Below are 14,526 nucleotides of genomic sequence, written 5' to 3'. Positions count from 1 at the left end.
TATGCCATATGCCAAAAAAAAGACCAAAAAAAGAAAAAAAAAGAAAAAAGAAAGAAAGAAAAAAAGACTTGTAAGTACTGGTTGAGAGTCAATAGTGATTTACATATGGGGAGGGGAGATACTTATCTGTACACTGTTTTGTTTCCCAACTAAATAGCTTTTTTTTTTTTTTTTTTTTTTTTTTGCTTTTAGCATGGACAGCTCCAGCCTACACCACAGCCACAGCAACGCGGGATCTGAGCCAAGTCTGCAAACTACACCACAGCTCAGGGCAACAGTGGATCTCCAACCCACTGAGCAAGGCCAGGGATCAAACCCGAAAACTCATGGTTACTAGTTGGATTCATTTCTGCTGTGCCAAAACAGGAACTTCCTAAATAGCTTTATTTCACTGAAGGCTGCCGCACTCATTTATCTGCAGAGAAGTACCTACTGGAAGATTATTGCTGTTACTTCATTCTGAACAGCCAAAGGAAAAATTAGTGTGTGATGTGAGACACAGCATCTAGTCTCCTGAAACACTCCCTGTGATTCCCAGGTTGACACTGGAGAGGGCAAAAGCAGATAATCAAACTGCAGATATGTATCATTTTTAGGAGTTCCCATCGTGGCTCAGTGGAAGCGAATCTTACTAGCATCCATGAGGATGCAGGTTCGATTCCTGGCCTAGCTCAGTGGGTTAAAGATCTGGTGTTGCTGTGAACTATGGTATGGGTCATAAATGAGGTTCAGATCTGGCATTGCTGTGGCTACAGCTTCAATTCAAACCCTAGCCTTGGAACCTCCATATGCAGCAGGTGCAGCCCTAAAAAGACAAACAAACAAACAAAAATTAACTATCATTTACAGGCACAGTGTTATATAGCAGATCTCTAGAACTTATTCATGTGTATAACTGTGATAAATATCTTAATGCATATATCACCTCCCACATGTGTGAATGTATCACTGGGATAAATTGCTGGAAATGAAGTCAACAGTCAAAAGGTCAGTTTTTATTACATTTTCATAAGCACTGCCAAATTTGCTTTCATAGAGGACGTGTACATTACGGACGTGTACAATCATGGTCATTGCCCCAATCCTACATCCTTTATCAAATCAGCATGTTACAATCTTTGCCTATATTTTGGTGAAAAATATGCCCTTATAGATTAAATTGCAATATTTAAATTATTAGCAAAGAAGAAAGGCTTGTACATTTGTTTTCAATCTTTTGTGTTTCTTTTTCTATTGATCAATTTTAGTGATATGTCATTTGTTCCATGGTCTTGTTTACAGCTTTTTTATTGATCTGAATTTTTTTCAAAGATTATATTTGAAGTTTTTACTTCTTGTTTATGGCTTTTGAGTATATCATAACTTGGAATGATCTTCCAGTGTTTCTGGTAGTCTTGTGGTTAAGCATGCAGCATTGTCACTGCTATGGATCAGGTTTGATTCTGGCCTGCCTGGAACTTCTGTATGCAGCAGTCACAGCTAAAAAAAAGAAAAAAAAAAAAAAAGAAAGAAAAGGAAAAGGAAAAAAAAAAGTCCTTCATTCTAATATTTTAAAAAACTAAAAAACGACTGTATTTTCTTCTTATAGCTAAATGAAATTTTAAGAATATTGCATGTGAGATAAATGATGCAATTTAATTATGAAGACTTTTGGCGGTGGCTTTTTTTAGGGCTGCACTTGTGGCGTATGGAAGTTCCCAGGCGAGGGGTTAAATTGGAGCTGCACCCGCCGGCCACAGCCACAGCCACAGCAATGCCAAATCTGAGTCTCATCTTTGACCTACACCACAGCTCATGGCAACACTGGATCCTTAACCCACTAAGTGGGACTAGGGATTGAACCTGCATCCTCATGGATACTAGTCAGATTTGTTACTACGGAGCCACAATGGGCAATCCCATGAAGGCTTTTAAATAAAAATCATTATACATTGCTGAGACCAGCTCAGCAGGTTAGGGCTGAAGAACGGGTGCTGTGAAATTTAAGGAAAACAGTTATCATAAAACAAGACACAGAGACATTTATCTTAATTAAAGGTGGGAACCTGGGGCGGGGGAGGGGGGGAAAAGACTCAAGGTCTCCGGGACCAAGAGCGCCACCTCAAGAAACCACACTGCTTTTATTGTGCTCTTTAGGATTACATCAAATGAGGGAGTTATAGGTGCAGGATATAGGTTTTTTTAAATTATTTTAAAAGCCACATAGCTGGTTGCTGATTAAGCTTTTATTCTAGCCTTCAGGCATTTAAAAATCATTAGAATTTGAGGAAGCTTGGCATCAACTGTCTATGCATAGGACTCTAGAGAATCCACCCCACATGAACAAACAGAAAAAAACCAAATGATCATTCCAAATGATCATTTCATTCGATATGAAAAAAGCTTTTGACAAAATTCAGCTACCATTTTTGATAAAAACTGTCCAGAAAGTGGGCATGGAGGGAACCTACCTCTCAACATAATGTCAGCCATATATGGTAAACCCACAGCTAATATCATTCTCAATGGTGAAAGGTTGAAAGCATTTCCACTAAGATCAGGAACAAGAAAGGATGTCCATTTTCACCATAGTTTCAGAAGTCCTAGCCATGGCAATCAGAGAAGAGAAATAAATAAAAGGAATCCAAATTGAAAAGGAGAAGTAAAACTATCACTGTTTCAAGATGACATGATACCATACCTAGAAAATTCTAAAGACACTACCAAAAAACTGTTAGAACTCATCAATGAATTTGGTAAAGTCACAGGATACAAAATTAATACACAAAAATTGTTTGCATTTCTATTTACTACTAATGAGAGATTAGGGAAACCATCCCATTTACCATCACATCAAAAAGAATAAAATACCTAGGAATAAACCTACCTAAAGAGACAAAAGACCTGTACTCTGAAAACTATAAGATGTTTGATGAAAGAATTCAAAGACGACACAAACAGATAGAAAGATACACCATGCTCTTGGGTTGGAAGAATCATTATTGTCAAACTGACTATGCTACCCAAGGCAATCAACACATTCAATGCAATCCCTGTCAAATTACCAAGGATATTCTTCACAGAATTAGAATAAAATATTTTATTTTATTTTTTTTGTCTTTTGTCTTTTTGTTGTTGTTGTTGTTGTTGTTGCTATTTCTTGGGCCGCTCCCACGGCATATGGAGGTTCCCAGGCTAGGGGTTGAATCGGAGCTGTAGCCACCGGCCTACGCCAGAGCCACAGCAACGCGGGATCAGAGCCGCGTCTGCAACCTACACCACAGCTCACAGCAACGCCGGATCGTTAACCCACTGAGCAAGGGCAGGGACCAAACCCGCAACCTTATGGTTCCTAGTCGGATTCCTTAACCACTGCGCCACGATGGGAACTCCAGAATAAAATATTTTAATATTTGTATGGAAACCCAAGACTCCAAATAGCCAAAGGGATACTGAAACAGAGGAATCAGGCTCCCTGACTTCAGAATACAAAGCTACAGTTATCAAAACAGTATGATACTGGCACAAAAACAAAAATATAGATCAATGAATCAGATTAGAAATTCCAGAAATAAACCTAAGCACCTATGGTCAACTAATGACAAAGGAGGCAAGAACACAACAGTGGAAGAAAGATAGTCTCTTTATTTATTTATTTATCTTTGTTTTTTTAAGACCTTACGCATGGCATATGGAAGTTCCCAGGCTAGGATTCCAATGCCGGATCCTCAACTCACGGAGCAAGGCCAGGGATGGAATCCCTGTCCTCATGGATACTAGTCGGGTTTGTTACCACTGAGCCTTGACAGGAACTCTGATAGTCTCTTTAATAAGTGGTGCTGGGAAAACTGGAGAGCTACATGTAAAAGAATGAAATTAGAACATTCTCTAACACCATAGACAAAATTAAACTAAAAAAGGATTAAAGATCTAAATATAAGGCCAAGAGTTCCCACTGTGGTTCAGCAGTAACAAAGCCAACTAGTATCCATGAGGATGAGGGTTCTATCTCTGGCCTTGCCCAGTGGTTTAGGATCCAGCATTGCCACAGCTGTGGTGTAGGTTGCAGACCCAGCTTGTATCTGGCATTACTGTGGCTGTGGTGTAGGCCAGCAGCTGCAGCTCTGATTATGCGCCTATTATGCGCAAGTGCAGCCCTAAAAAGCAAAAACTAAATAAAAATAAATAAGTAAATGTAAGGCCATATACTATAAAACTCCTAGAGGAAATCTTAGGCAGAACACTTTTTGACATAAACCACAGCAACATCATTTTAAATCCCCCTCCTCCTGGAATAATGACAATAAAAACAAAAATAAACCAATGGGGAAACCATTAATTAAATGAGGAAACCATTAAATGAGGAAACCATTAAAAAAATGAAAACAACCAACAGAATGGGAGAAAATCTTTGCAAATGATGCAAATGACAAGGGCCTTAACTCCAAAATATACAAACAGTTCATAGAACTCAACAAGAAAAAACAAACAACCCAATTAAAAAATGGGCAGAAGACCTAAACAGACATTTTTCCAAAGAAGACATACAGTTAGCCAGATGGCACATGGAAAAATGCTTATCATCTTAATTATCAGATAAATGCAAATCAAAACCACAATGAGGTTAACACCTTACACAGGTCAGAATGGCCATCATTAACAAGTCAACAAATACTGAATGCTGGAGAGGGTGTGGAGAAAAGAAACACTCTTTCACTGTTGGTGGGAATGTAAATAGGTAAAACCAGTCTGAAAAACAGTACAGAGATTTCTCAGAATAAATATAGAAATACCATATGATCCAGCAATCCCACTCCAGGGCATATATCCAGACAAAATTTTCATTCAAAAGATACATGCACACCTATGTTCATCACAGCGCTATTCACAACAGCCAAGATATGGATGACAGATGAACAGATTAAGATGTGGTACACATATGTAATGGAATACTACTCAGCCATAAAAAAAAATAATGCCATTTGTAATAACATGGATGCAACTAGAAATTCTCATACTAAGTGACGTATGCCAGAAAGAGAAAGACAAATACCATATGATATCACTTATATGTGGAATCTTAAGTATGGCACAAATAATTGTATCAAAAAACAGAAATAGACTTGGAGACATGGAGAGCAGAGTTGTGGGTATCAAGGGGGAAGAGGGAAGAAGTGGGATAGATGGGGGGTTTGGGGTTGGTAGATGCAAACTATTACATTTAGAATGGATAAACAATGAGGTTCTACTGTACAGTACAAAGAACTATATCCAATCTCTTGGGATAGAACATGACAGAAGACAGTATGAGAAAAATAATGCATATATAAGTATGGCTGGGTCACTAGGCCGTGCAGCAGAAATTGAAACAACACTGTAAATCAACTACACTCTCATAAAAATTACAAAAAAAAAAAGTAATCATGGGAGTTCCTGTCGTGGCCCAGGGGGAATGAACCAGAGTAGTATCGATGAGGATGAGGTTTGATCCCTGGCCTCTCCATGGGTTAAGGATCCTGCATTGCTGTGGTGTAGGTTGCAGTTGTGGCTTGGATCTGACATTCCTGTGGCTGTGGTATAGGCTGCTGGCTACAGTTCTAATTCAATTTGACTTGTTTTTATGATCTTCCATAAAATATATGGAATTATAGGTCTTTTTTCACATTTAATGGGAAAGGTATTTTTTCCCCAAAACTTGCACTTTAGCCTGATATTTATTTTTCTGATTACTGACATTTCTATACCACATTTTCTTTATCCATTCATGTATGGCTGGACCTTTAGGTTGCTTCCACATTCTGGCTATTGTGAATAATGCTACAAAGAACACAGGTGTAAAAATGTCTCTTTGAGATACTGAAATGTATATTTTAAACTCTCACAGTAAAACTAATATATAATGCTTTAAAAAGTTAATTAAAAGTTGTATAATGTTTGGAGTTCCCATCGTGGCTCAGTGGTTAAGGAATCCCACTAGGAACCATGAGGTTGCGGGTTCGATCCCTGCCCTTGCTCAGTGGGTTAAGGATCCAGCATTGCCGTGAGCTGTGGTGTAGGTTGCAGACGTGGCTCAGATCTGGCATTGCTGTGGCTCTGGTGTAGGCCGGCGGCTACAGCTCCAATTAGACCCCTATCCTGGGAACCTCCATATGCCGCAGGAGCGGCCCAAGAAATAGCAAAAAGACAAAAAAAAAAAAAAAAAAAGTTGTATAATGTTTGGAGTTCCCATCGCGGCTCAGTGGTTAAGGAATCCCACTAGGAACCATGAGGTTGCGGGTTCGATCCCTGGCCCTGCTCAGTGGGTTAAGGATCCGGCATTGCCGTGAGCTGTGGTGTAGGTCAGACTCAGCTCAGATCCTTCATTGCTGTGGCGTCTACAGCTCCAATTAAACCCTCAGCCTGGGAACCTCCATATGCCGCAGGAGCGGCCCTAGAAAAAGCAAAAAACAAAAAAAAAAAAAAAAAAAAGTTGTATAATGTTTAAGCAATGAGAGAAAGTGCCCAAAGTCCTGCCCTCATCATATTTTTTTCCTCGTTTTTGGGAGGTCCTTTTCAGTTTTGTGCCTGTACAAAAATATTTAACACACCGCTGTGATCATTATATAGGACACATTGATTTCTGCCTTTTGCAATGATCCTGAACACATACTTAAAATTTTTACTTTTCAGTGGTGTCACTGTTGCAGGAGGCAGTGAGAGAGGATGCTCATGTCCCAAGCCAAGTAAGGGTCCTTGTCTTTGCATAGGAAAGAATTTATTAAAACTGAGCCATCTTAAAGTGAAAGCTAATATAGAGAGACACACAGCGCTAGATAAAATGTGGTTGGTCCCAGCAGAAAGCAGCCCTGAGGTGTGGAAGTGGTTAGTTTTTATGGGCTGGGTAATTTCATAGGCTGAGTGAGAGGACTGTTCCAGCTATTTTGGGGAAGGGGTGGGGATTTCCGGGAATCAGGTCACCACTCCCTTTTTGGCCTGTTATGGTTGGCCTCAGAACTGTCAGCACCTGTGGTTGTGTCATTAGCATGTCAGCATGCTAACTTATACATTGAACAGTAAAATGAATTTATTTATTGGCTGCTTTGTTGGAATTAATAGAAAAGTTAAAATTTGAAATTTAATTTCAAAATGCAGTGTTTGCGGAACTCCTAAAGTACTTCTGCAGAGTCCTTAATGCATGATGGTTTAGAAAGATCTTGGCTATAAATCAGATGATGGACTTTAACTTGCAGCTTATGAGGATTTCTTGAAAAGTTTTAGAAAAGCAAATGAGAAGACCAGATTTGTATTTGAAATGATAATGTAAAAAGTGGTTGACTTTGGGGAGTTTCTACTGTGGCACAGTGAGTTAAGAATCCAACTGCAATGGCTTGGGTCACTGTGGAGGTGTGGGTTTGATCCCCAGCCCGGTGCAGTGGTTTAAAAGGATCTGGCATTGTACAGCTGGGCACAGGTCTCAGCTGTGGCTTGGATTCAGTCCCTGGCTGGAGAACTCCCATATGCCATGCGTGCAGCCATAAAAAGAAAGGGGGGGGGGCTGTTAACTTTAGAAGGCAAAAATACTTCATTTAGGAAGCAATTGCAATAATCCAGATGAGAGAAACTGAAATAGATATCCTGTCCTAGGGCAGAATGGTGAAAGATTCAAAGATAGCTCATAAAGGGGGAGGCATAAGTAGTCTTAAATGCCATATAGTACAGGGTTTGAATCCTGTCTGAGGTTTCCCAGTTTATAAAAATATAGAAAATATCTGAGAAATATATACATTTACAAGGTATAATCATTCACTACTGGAGTAATAAAAACAGATACTGGTCCAGACATGACAGCTTACATCTTGCAGTTCTTTTTTTTTCTTTTGCCTTTTAGGGCCCCACCCAAGGTATAGAGAAGTTCCCAGGCTAGGGGTCAAATCGGAGCTGCCTACACCACAGCCACAGCAATGCCGATCCGAGCCACGTCTTTGATCTACACCACAGCTCGTGGAAATGCCAGATCCTTAACTCACTGAGCAAGGCCAGGGTTCGAACCTGCATCCTCATGGATGCTGGTCAGATTCATTTCTGCTGAGCCACGATCCCTTCTTTTTTTAAACATCTTGCAGTTCTGCAGCTCCTTAACTGTTGCACTACTCACTAGAGGCTACATAGCTAGGGAATAGGAGAAATGAGATTTCAACCCAGGTGGCTTAGCTATTGAGTTCATGTTCTTTACTATTTTGCTATCAACATTTGATTTTGAGGTTGTGTGGATTCATCCTGAGAAAATCAAGAGGCAAATATGGCTTAGAATATAAAGATGATGTAAAGGGGAGAGAAAAACCAAAAGAGATGATCCCCTTCTATGTCAAGTTAAGAAGCACGGACTTTGGATCTTAGAGGCAACAGGAAAAACCACTGAGAGGTTTTAAGCAGAAGTAACATGATCAGAATTACATGTGTACATGGTAACTGGTGTGTTTTGCTTTTTTAAGTTTCCTTAGCAATTTAACATAATTTTCATTTGTCATTCCAGGAATTGTGCTTTCTCCAACCAACTCATGTGCTTATTTTACCATTTTTTCCTGAGGAAAAAACTACATTTTTAAGTAAAACTTAATTCATTTTTTTAATCCATTGAAAAAATATTGGTACACATTTAAAAAGCACTATTTCAAAGAATTTATGAAAGTAACAAGCTTACAAAAAAGGCAAATTAGGGAATGATGATTTGTATTGTAAAACTACTTAAATTTATAAAGTAATGTAAAATTTCAAATTTATGTGTTTCAAATTTACTAGAGGAAAAATACTTGTATGAAGGGAATTGTTTTTCACATATTAGAGGATCACTATATAAAATGAAGCATGTATTTTTATTTATTTATTTATTTATTTTAGGGCCACGCCTTTGGCACAGGGAAGTTCCTGGGCTAGGGGTTGAATGGGAGTTGAAGCTGCCGGCCTATGCCACAGCCATAGCAAATGCCAGATTCCAGACATGTTTATAACTTACACCACAGCTCATGGCAATGCTGGATCCTCTAATCCACTAAGCCAGGCCAGGGATCGAACCCACATCCTCACGGATACTAGTTTGGTTTTTAACCCACTGAGCCACAATGACTTTTTTTAAGACTAAAATGACCTAGTTAAGAACCCTTATAACTAGTTAAACCAATCAAAAAACATTTGAAAACAAGTCTTCAAATGCCCCTGATTATCAACCTGGAGAAATCTTCCAACTGTGATGGCAGAATATCCTTTCAGTAATGAGAGATGATGCTAATACATCATATTTGGGGGGAATTTAAATAAAAATCCCTCCAGAGTTCCCTTGTGGTGCAGTGGGTTAAGAGTATGGCATTGGGAGTTCCCGTCGTGGCTCAGCAGTTAATGAACCTGGCTGGCATCCATGAGGACGCAGTTCAATCCCTGGCCTTGCTCAGTGGGTTAAGTAAGGACCTGGTGTTGCCGTGAGCTGTGGTGTAGATCAGAGACTCGGCTCAGATCCCGAGTTGCTGTGGCTGTGGTGTAGGCTGGTGGCTACAACTCCGATTGGACCCCTAGCCTGGGAACCTACATATGCCACAGATACAGCCCTAAAAATGAGAGAAAGATAAAAAAAAAAAAAAAAAAAAAAAAAAGAGTATGGCACTGCAGCAGCATGGGTCGCTGATGTGGCATGAGCTCAATCCCTGGCCCAGGAACTTACTTTTTTTAAATTACTCAATGAATTTTATTACATTTATAGTTGTACAACGATCATCAGACCCAGGAACTTTCTTGAAGATATTCATATATTATTTTAAAAGTACAAAATGGAGTCGTAAAGTCACCAAAAATTAGAACAGTGTGTTTCAATCATGGAGTAATGAGGCTGATTTTTTTCATAAGATTTAGAATTTAGCATAAGACTTAAAATGTGTTTTTTCCTCAGCCAGGAGGAACAGAGTGAGACCAGTCAAGAGTGAGTCATATGACCACTCTTGGACCAAGTTGCCAATGCTGTTTTTCATTTCATGTGTCCTCTAGAAGGGCAAAAGTGGAAAAGCAGAGCCAATTGTGAAAGTTAGCTTTTTCACAGTCAGACCCATACAGTGGCTGTTAAATGCTATTTTAGGACTAGCAATGGGACTTTAGTTCTAATACCTGAAATTCCCCTCTAGCCAACATCTCAAAATGTGTTGAAATTATAGAGCATCAAGAAGTGAATTTCTCCCTGAGTAATTTGACAGGCTAACCTGGTATTTTATTCCCTCAATGACTTTAATTAAAATTATAGTATTCAGGAGTTCTCGTTGTGGCACAGCAGAAACGAACTGGCTAAGTACCATGAGGTTGTGGGTTTGATCCCTGGCCTCGCTCAGTGAGTTAAGGATCTGGTGTTGCTGTGAGCTGTGGTGTAGTTGGGCAGCTACAGCTCCGATTAGACCCCTAGCCTGGGAAGCTCCACATGCCGAGGGTGCAGGCCCTAAAAGGACAAAAAAAAAAAAAAAAAAAAAAATTATAGTATTCATAGGAAAAAAGAATTTGGAGTTAAAAGAATACCATGGAAGGGCAAGTGTTTTTACCGATAGACTTTTAACTGTACTGTGATTGTCCCTTGCTTCAGTGTACTAAGAAAGCTAAGAGCTCATTTAATTTTCTTGTTTGCTTTGCTTTGGTTCAACACAGCCACATTCCCAGGCCATGGTCTGCCCTTAATCAAACATTTGCTGACTTTCCACTTGGTCCTTCCTCTCAGCTGCTAAGTGCATAGATGGTTCACAAGAAATCAGACTTGACTCACATCAAGGAGCTGGTTAAAGGTATGGCTTTTAGAGACTATATGCCATGTCATGCACTACTGCAGCTTGAATAAATTTTTGTAATGCCCAAGATTTATTGCTTGTTTATAATGGGGCCAGAAACTTTGCATGAATTACCTCGTGTAATCTTTAAGACAGTATTGAGTATTATAAGCAATTTTAATTTGCAGATAAGGACACTTAGGCTTAGAAAAGTTATGAAACTTGCCTAAGGAGTCAAAGGGATACATAGCTGTATATTTGCCCCTGCTGAGTAATCTCGGTTTGGGGGACTCCAGTGCCAGAAAGATTCTAAAAAATGCAGCCTTGGCTGAAGGGGTTGGAGAAGGTGTGCTAAGATCGGGTCTCAGAGGCCCAGTCCTAATTTTACCTTCTTGCCCAGGGACAATCTTGACCAGGTCTATCTGGTCACACTTCATGGCGGATAGCTCGCGGCAAGTGCGCAGAGCAAACTTACTTTACACAAGCCAGGGACAGTTTCGGAGAAAGGGGGCTGAGAAATGGAAGACACGGCAACGCTGACGAGGCGGGGGAGTGAGGGGCGGTGTGCCTCCCGGGAGGGTTCACTTTTGTACTGCACGCAGGTTCCAGTCTCTGACGTAAAAAAAGCAACAAGCTGGTGAGAGACCCCGCTGTGCTGTTGGACTGCTAGGCCAGGACCTATCCTTGACCTTGGCAAAGACACACACCTACTTAAAGCCGAGGGGCTGCAGCAGCAAATGCGCGCAGCGCGGCTGCCTGGAACACCCCCGACCCCGTGAAGGATAGGCCAGCGCAGTGCTGGGGGCCTTCGCTACTACCCGCTCCGGCCGCGGGCGCCTCCCAGCCTCGCTTCTAGATAAGCCTGGGAGCGGTTGCTGGGGACGTCATCAGAGCGCAGTCGAGCCTCCAGCCCGCCCCTCGCGTGCCTTCCTCTCTCCTCCCGTCCCGCGACGCGGCCCCGGCGGAGCAGTTGACACACTGAGAGGCGCTCCCACCCCGGCCTGCGCCCGCCGCCCTCCCGACCATGGCGGCTCTCACACTCCTCTCCTCCCGCCTGCGCCTCTGCGCCTCCGCCTACCGCTCCGGGGGCGCCTGGTCCCAGGTAAAGTGCGGGTGCAGAGCAAGGCCACGCGCCGGAAGAACGCGGACGAAACCCGAGGGGTGCCGGCGTTTTCTCCTCTGCCGGCACCCACCTTCTCCAGCCTAGGAGCTTGTATCCCCAGCGCCCTACGCCTTCCTTGCCTCGCTGCTCCTCCGCCTGCCTTGTCAGCTTGGTTCTGCACCAGCTTCCTCGAAGGAACGAGAAGAGGCAAAGAAGCGCGCGGAAAAGGCTGTGCAGGGACAGGGGGACGCCTGGCAGCGCCGCAGTACCTTTCAGGGTTTGCTGGCCTCCTCCCGGGCACGCGCTTGGGAAGGGGCTTGGGAAGGGGCTTGGGAAGCCTGTACCGGCTAGGAGGGCTCCCGGGTTAGGGAGGGGGAGGGGTGAGGCCGCAGGGAATGGGGGATCTCCGTCCAAGGGCGCCTCTAGAGGCCCGGAACCCAGGGTCAGGTTAACCAGCAGTCTACCCGAGTACACCGCCAAGTGGGTGGAACGCCGCGCCCACCATCTCCCCTGCATGGCAGCGCCGCTCCTCGGAGGTTGTAAGGGGAACCCGGACTCGCCGCGAGTTCTACCCCGCCGCGCCCACGAGTCTGGCGGTGGCTTGAGCTCGGGCTTCGGGCGCGGGCACCCCTTCTCCCAAGGCCCTTACGTGGGATCCGCGTTATAGGATTTATGTTTTCAAAGCCTTTATGAAACCCCTTTTTTTCCCCCCCGTCTTCATTGCAAAGTCTTCACAAGTGGTATTCCGAGGCGGAGGTGGTTGCCTGACGTGTTTTTGTTTCTTCTTTGGCTCATAGTCTGTTCCTGCTTTAAGCCCAAGTCCGGGTGCGGTTCCTGACCGGAGCCCTTGGAGGCGAGAACTGGATTAGAGCTCTGGCTACAGCTGTCACCTTGCGAGCCTCTTCTTTTGAAAGGGAAATGTTTTTATTTGGATGAGGTGTTTTTTGTTGTTGTTGTTGGGGCCGCTGCCGTGGCATTTGGGAGGTTCCCAGGCTAGGGGTTTAATCTGCTACGATCCGAGCCGCGCCTGCGACCTACACCACAGCTCTCACGGCAACGCCAGATCCTTAACCCACTGAGCAAGGCCAGGGATCGAACCTGCAACCTCATGGTTCCTAGTCGGATTCGTTAACCACTGCTCCAGACGGGGACCCTCTATTTGGATGAGTTTTGTATGATAGTTCTGAGCTTGAAAGCGTGACTTGCCCACACTTGCCTACTCAGGGGAACTTCTGCCTTGCTCCACTGCTCTTCTGATTTCCCCACATCCACTCTGAGAACAGTGAACTCAAAGCGGAGCCATTAAGCCTGGTAGGTAAGTGCTAAGGGATGATTTAGAACTGAAACAGTTTACTCCTAAATGCCTTTTAGGAAACATATCGATGATCACAGACAGTTTAGGAAATAAAAAGCATTGTTAAAAGCGAACTCTGACCTGAAGGCAGATTGCTGTGGGTGCTGAAACTAATGCAAACCTGGACACAGAGATATCTTTGGACCAAGGTCATTAACATTCCTTCTTTTGGCAGTTCCTTATTTGCCTAAATATAATGTACTCATTTTTGCACCTGAGGTAGATTACTAAACTATTCCTCAGGCCAACAAATTTCTTCTCAGACACTAAGCTGCAGACTATGGGTGTTTCTGTTGTCTCATCTCCCCTTTCAAGTTTGATATAAGGTTCAACTCCAGCTTCTTTTTTTTTTTTTTAATAATTTTTTTTTATTTTCCCACTGTACAGCAAGGGGGTCAGGTTATCCTTACATGTATACATTACAATTACAGTTTTTCCCCCACCCTTTCTTCTGTTGCAACATGAGTATCTAGACAAAGTTCTCAATGCTATTCAGCAGGATCTCCTTGTAAATCTATTCTAAGTTGTGTCTGATAAGCCCAAGCTCCCGATCCCTCCCACTCCCTCCCCCTCCCATCAGGCAGCCACAAGTCTCTTCTCCAAGTCCGTGATTTTCTTTTCTGAGATGTTCATTTGTGCTGGATATTAGATTCCAGTTATAAGTGATATCATATGGTATTTGTCTTTGTCTTTCTGGCTCATTTCACTCAGGATGAGATTCTCTAGTTCCATCCATGTTGCTGCAAATGACATTATGTTGTTCCTTTTTATGGCTGAGTAGCATTCCATTGTGTATATATACCACATCTTCCAAATCCAATCATCTGTCATGGACATTTGGGTTGTTTCTATGTCCTGGCTATTGTGAATAGTGCTGCAGTGAACATGCGCGTGCATGTGTCTCTTTTAAGTAAAGTTTTGTCCGGATAGATGCCCAAGAGTGGGATTGCGGGGTCATATGGAAGTTCTATGTATAGATTTCTAAGGTATCTCCAGACTGTTCTCCACAACTCCAGCTTCTCAGTGTGCCTCCAGCACTTTGCACTTAGGGCTCTTACTACAACGTAAACCCTTAAATCCTCAGCTCTTAACTTTCCTTAACTGTTAACACTGTGTACTTGTTTAACTTTTTGAATGTGATATACATTCATAACCAGATGAAATTTGCAGAGACTGTATTGAATGCCTTATTTTCTCTTTCAATATTACACTCTACCCTGCATAGAATAGACACATTTCATATGTGGATGAGAGAAGCCTGTGGGCAAATTTACATAGTAAGCTTGAGAATGTTAAATATAACTAACAGGTAAAATGAGATA

At 42.4% G+C, this 14,526-nt stretch overlaps 1 protein-coding gene and 1 long non-coding RNA gene across 2 annotated transcripts in view; one reads left to right on the top strand and one right to left on the bottom strand.

Annotated features, from left to right (window-relative positions):
* On the bottom strand, positions 976-12,641 carry LOC106505880. The gene is made up of 3 exons (XR_001300716.2): positions 12,120-12,641; positions 2,451-2,582; positions 976-1,479 (listed from the first exon to the last, which is right to left on the bottom strand). It is a non-coding gene; the product is annotated as an uncharacterized LOC106505880 (long non-coding RNA).
* OXCT1 (3-oxoacid CoA-transferase 1) overlaps positions 11,697-14,526 on the top strand; it is a 145,243-nt gene continuing 142,413 nt past the window's right edge. The window contains 1 exon segment of the mRNA NM_213938.1: positions 11,697-11,850. Coding sequence (NP_999103.1) covers positions 11,773-11,850 — 78 coding nt within the window. The 5' untranslated portion in view covers positions 11,697-11,772.

Source organism: Sus scrofa, chromosome 16 (assembly GCF_000003025.6).
Source record: "Sus scrofa isolate TJ Tabasco breed Duroc chromosome 16, Sscrofa11.1, whole genome shotgun sequence".
Lineage (NCBI taxonomy): Eukaryota > Metazoa > Chordata > Mammalia > Artiodactyla > Suidae > Sus > Sus scrofa.
The sequence above is the reverse complement of the archived record's forward strand: the minus strand, read 5'-3'. Positions and strand labels throughout refer to the sequence as shown.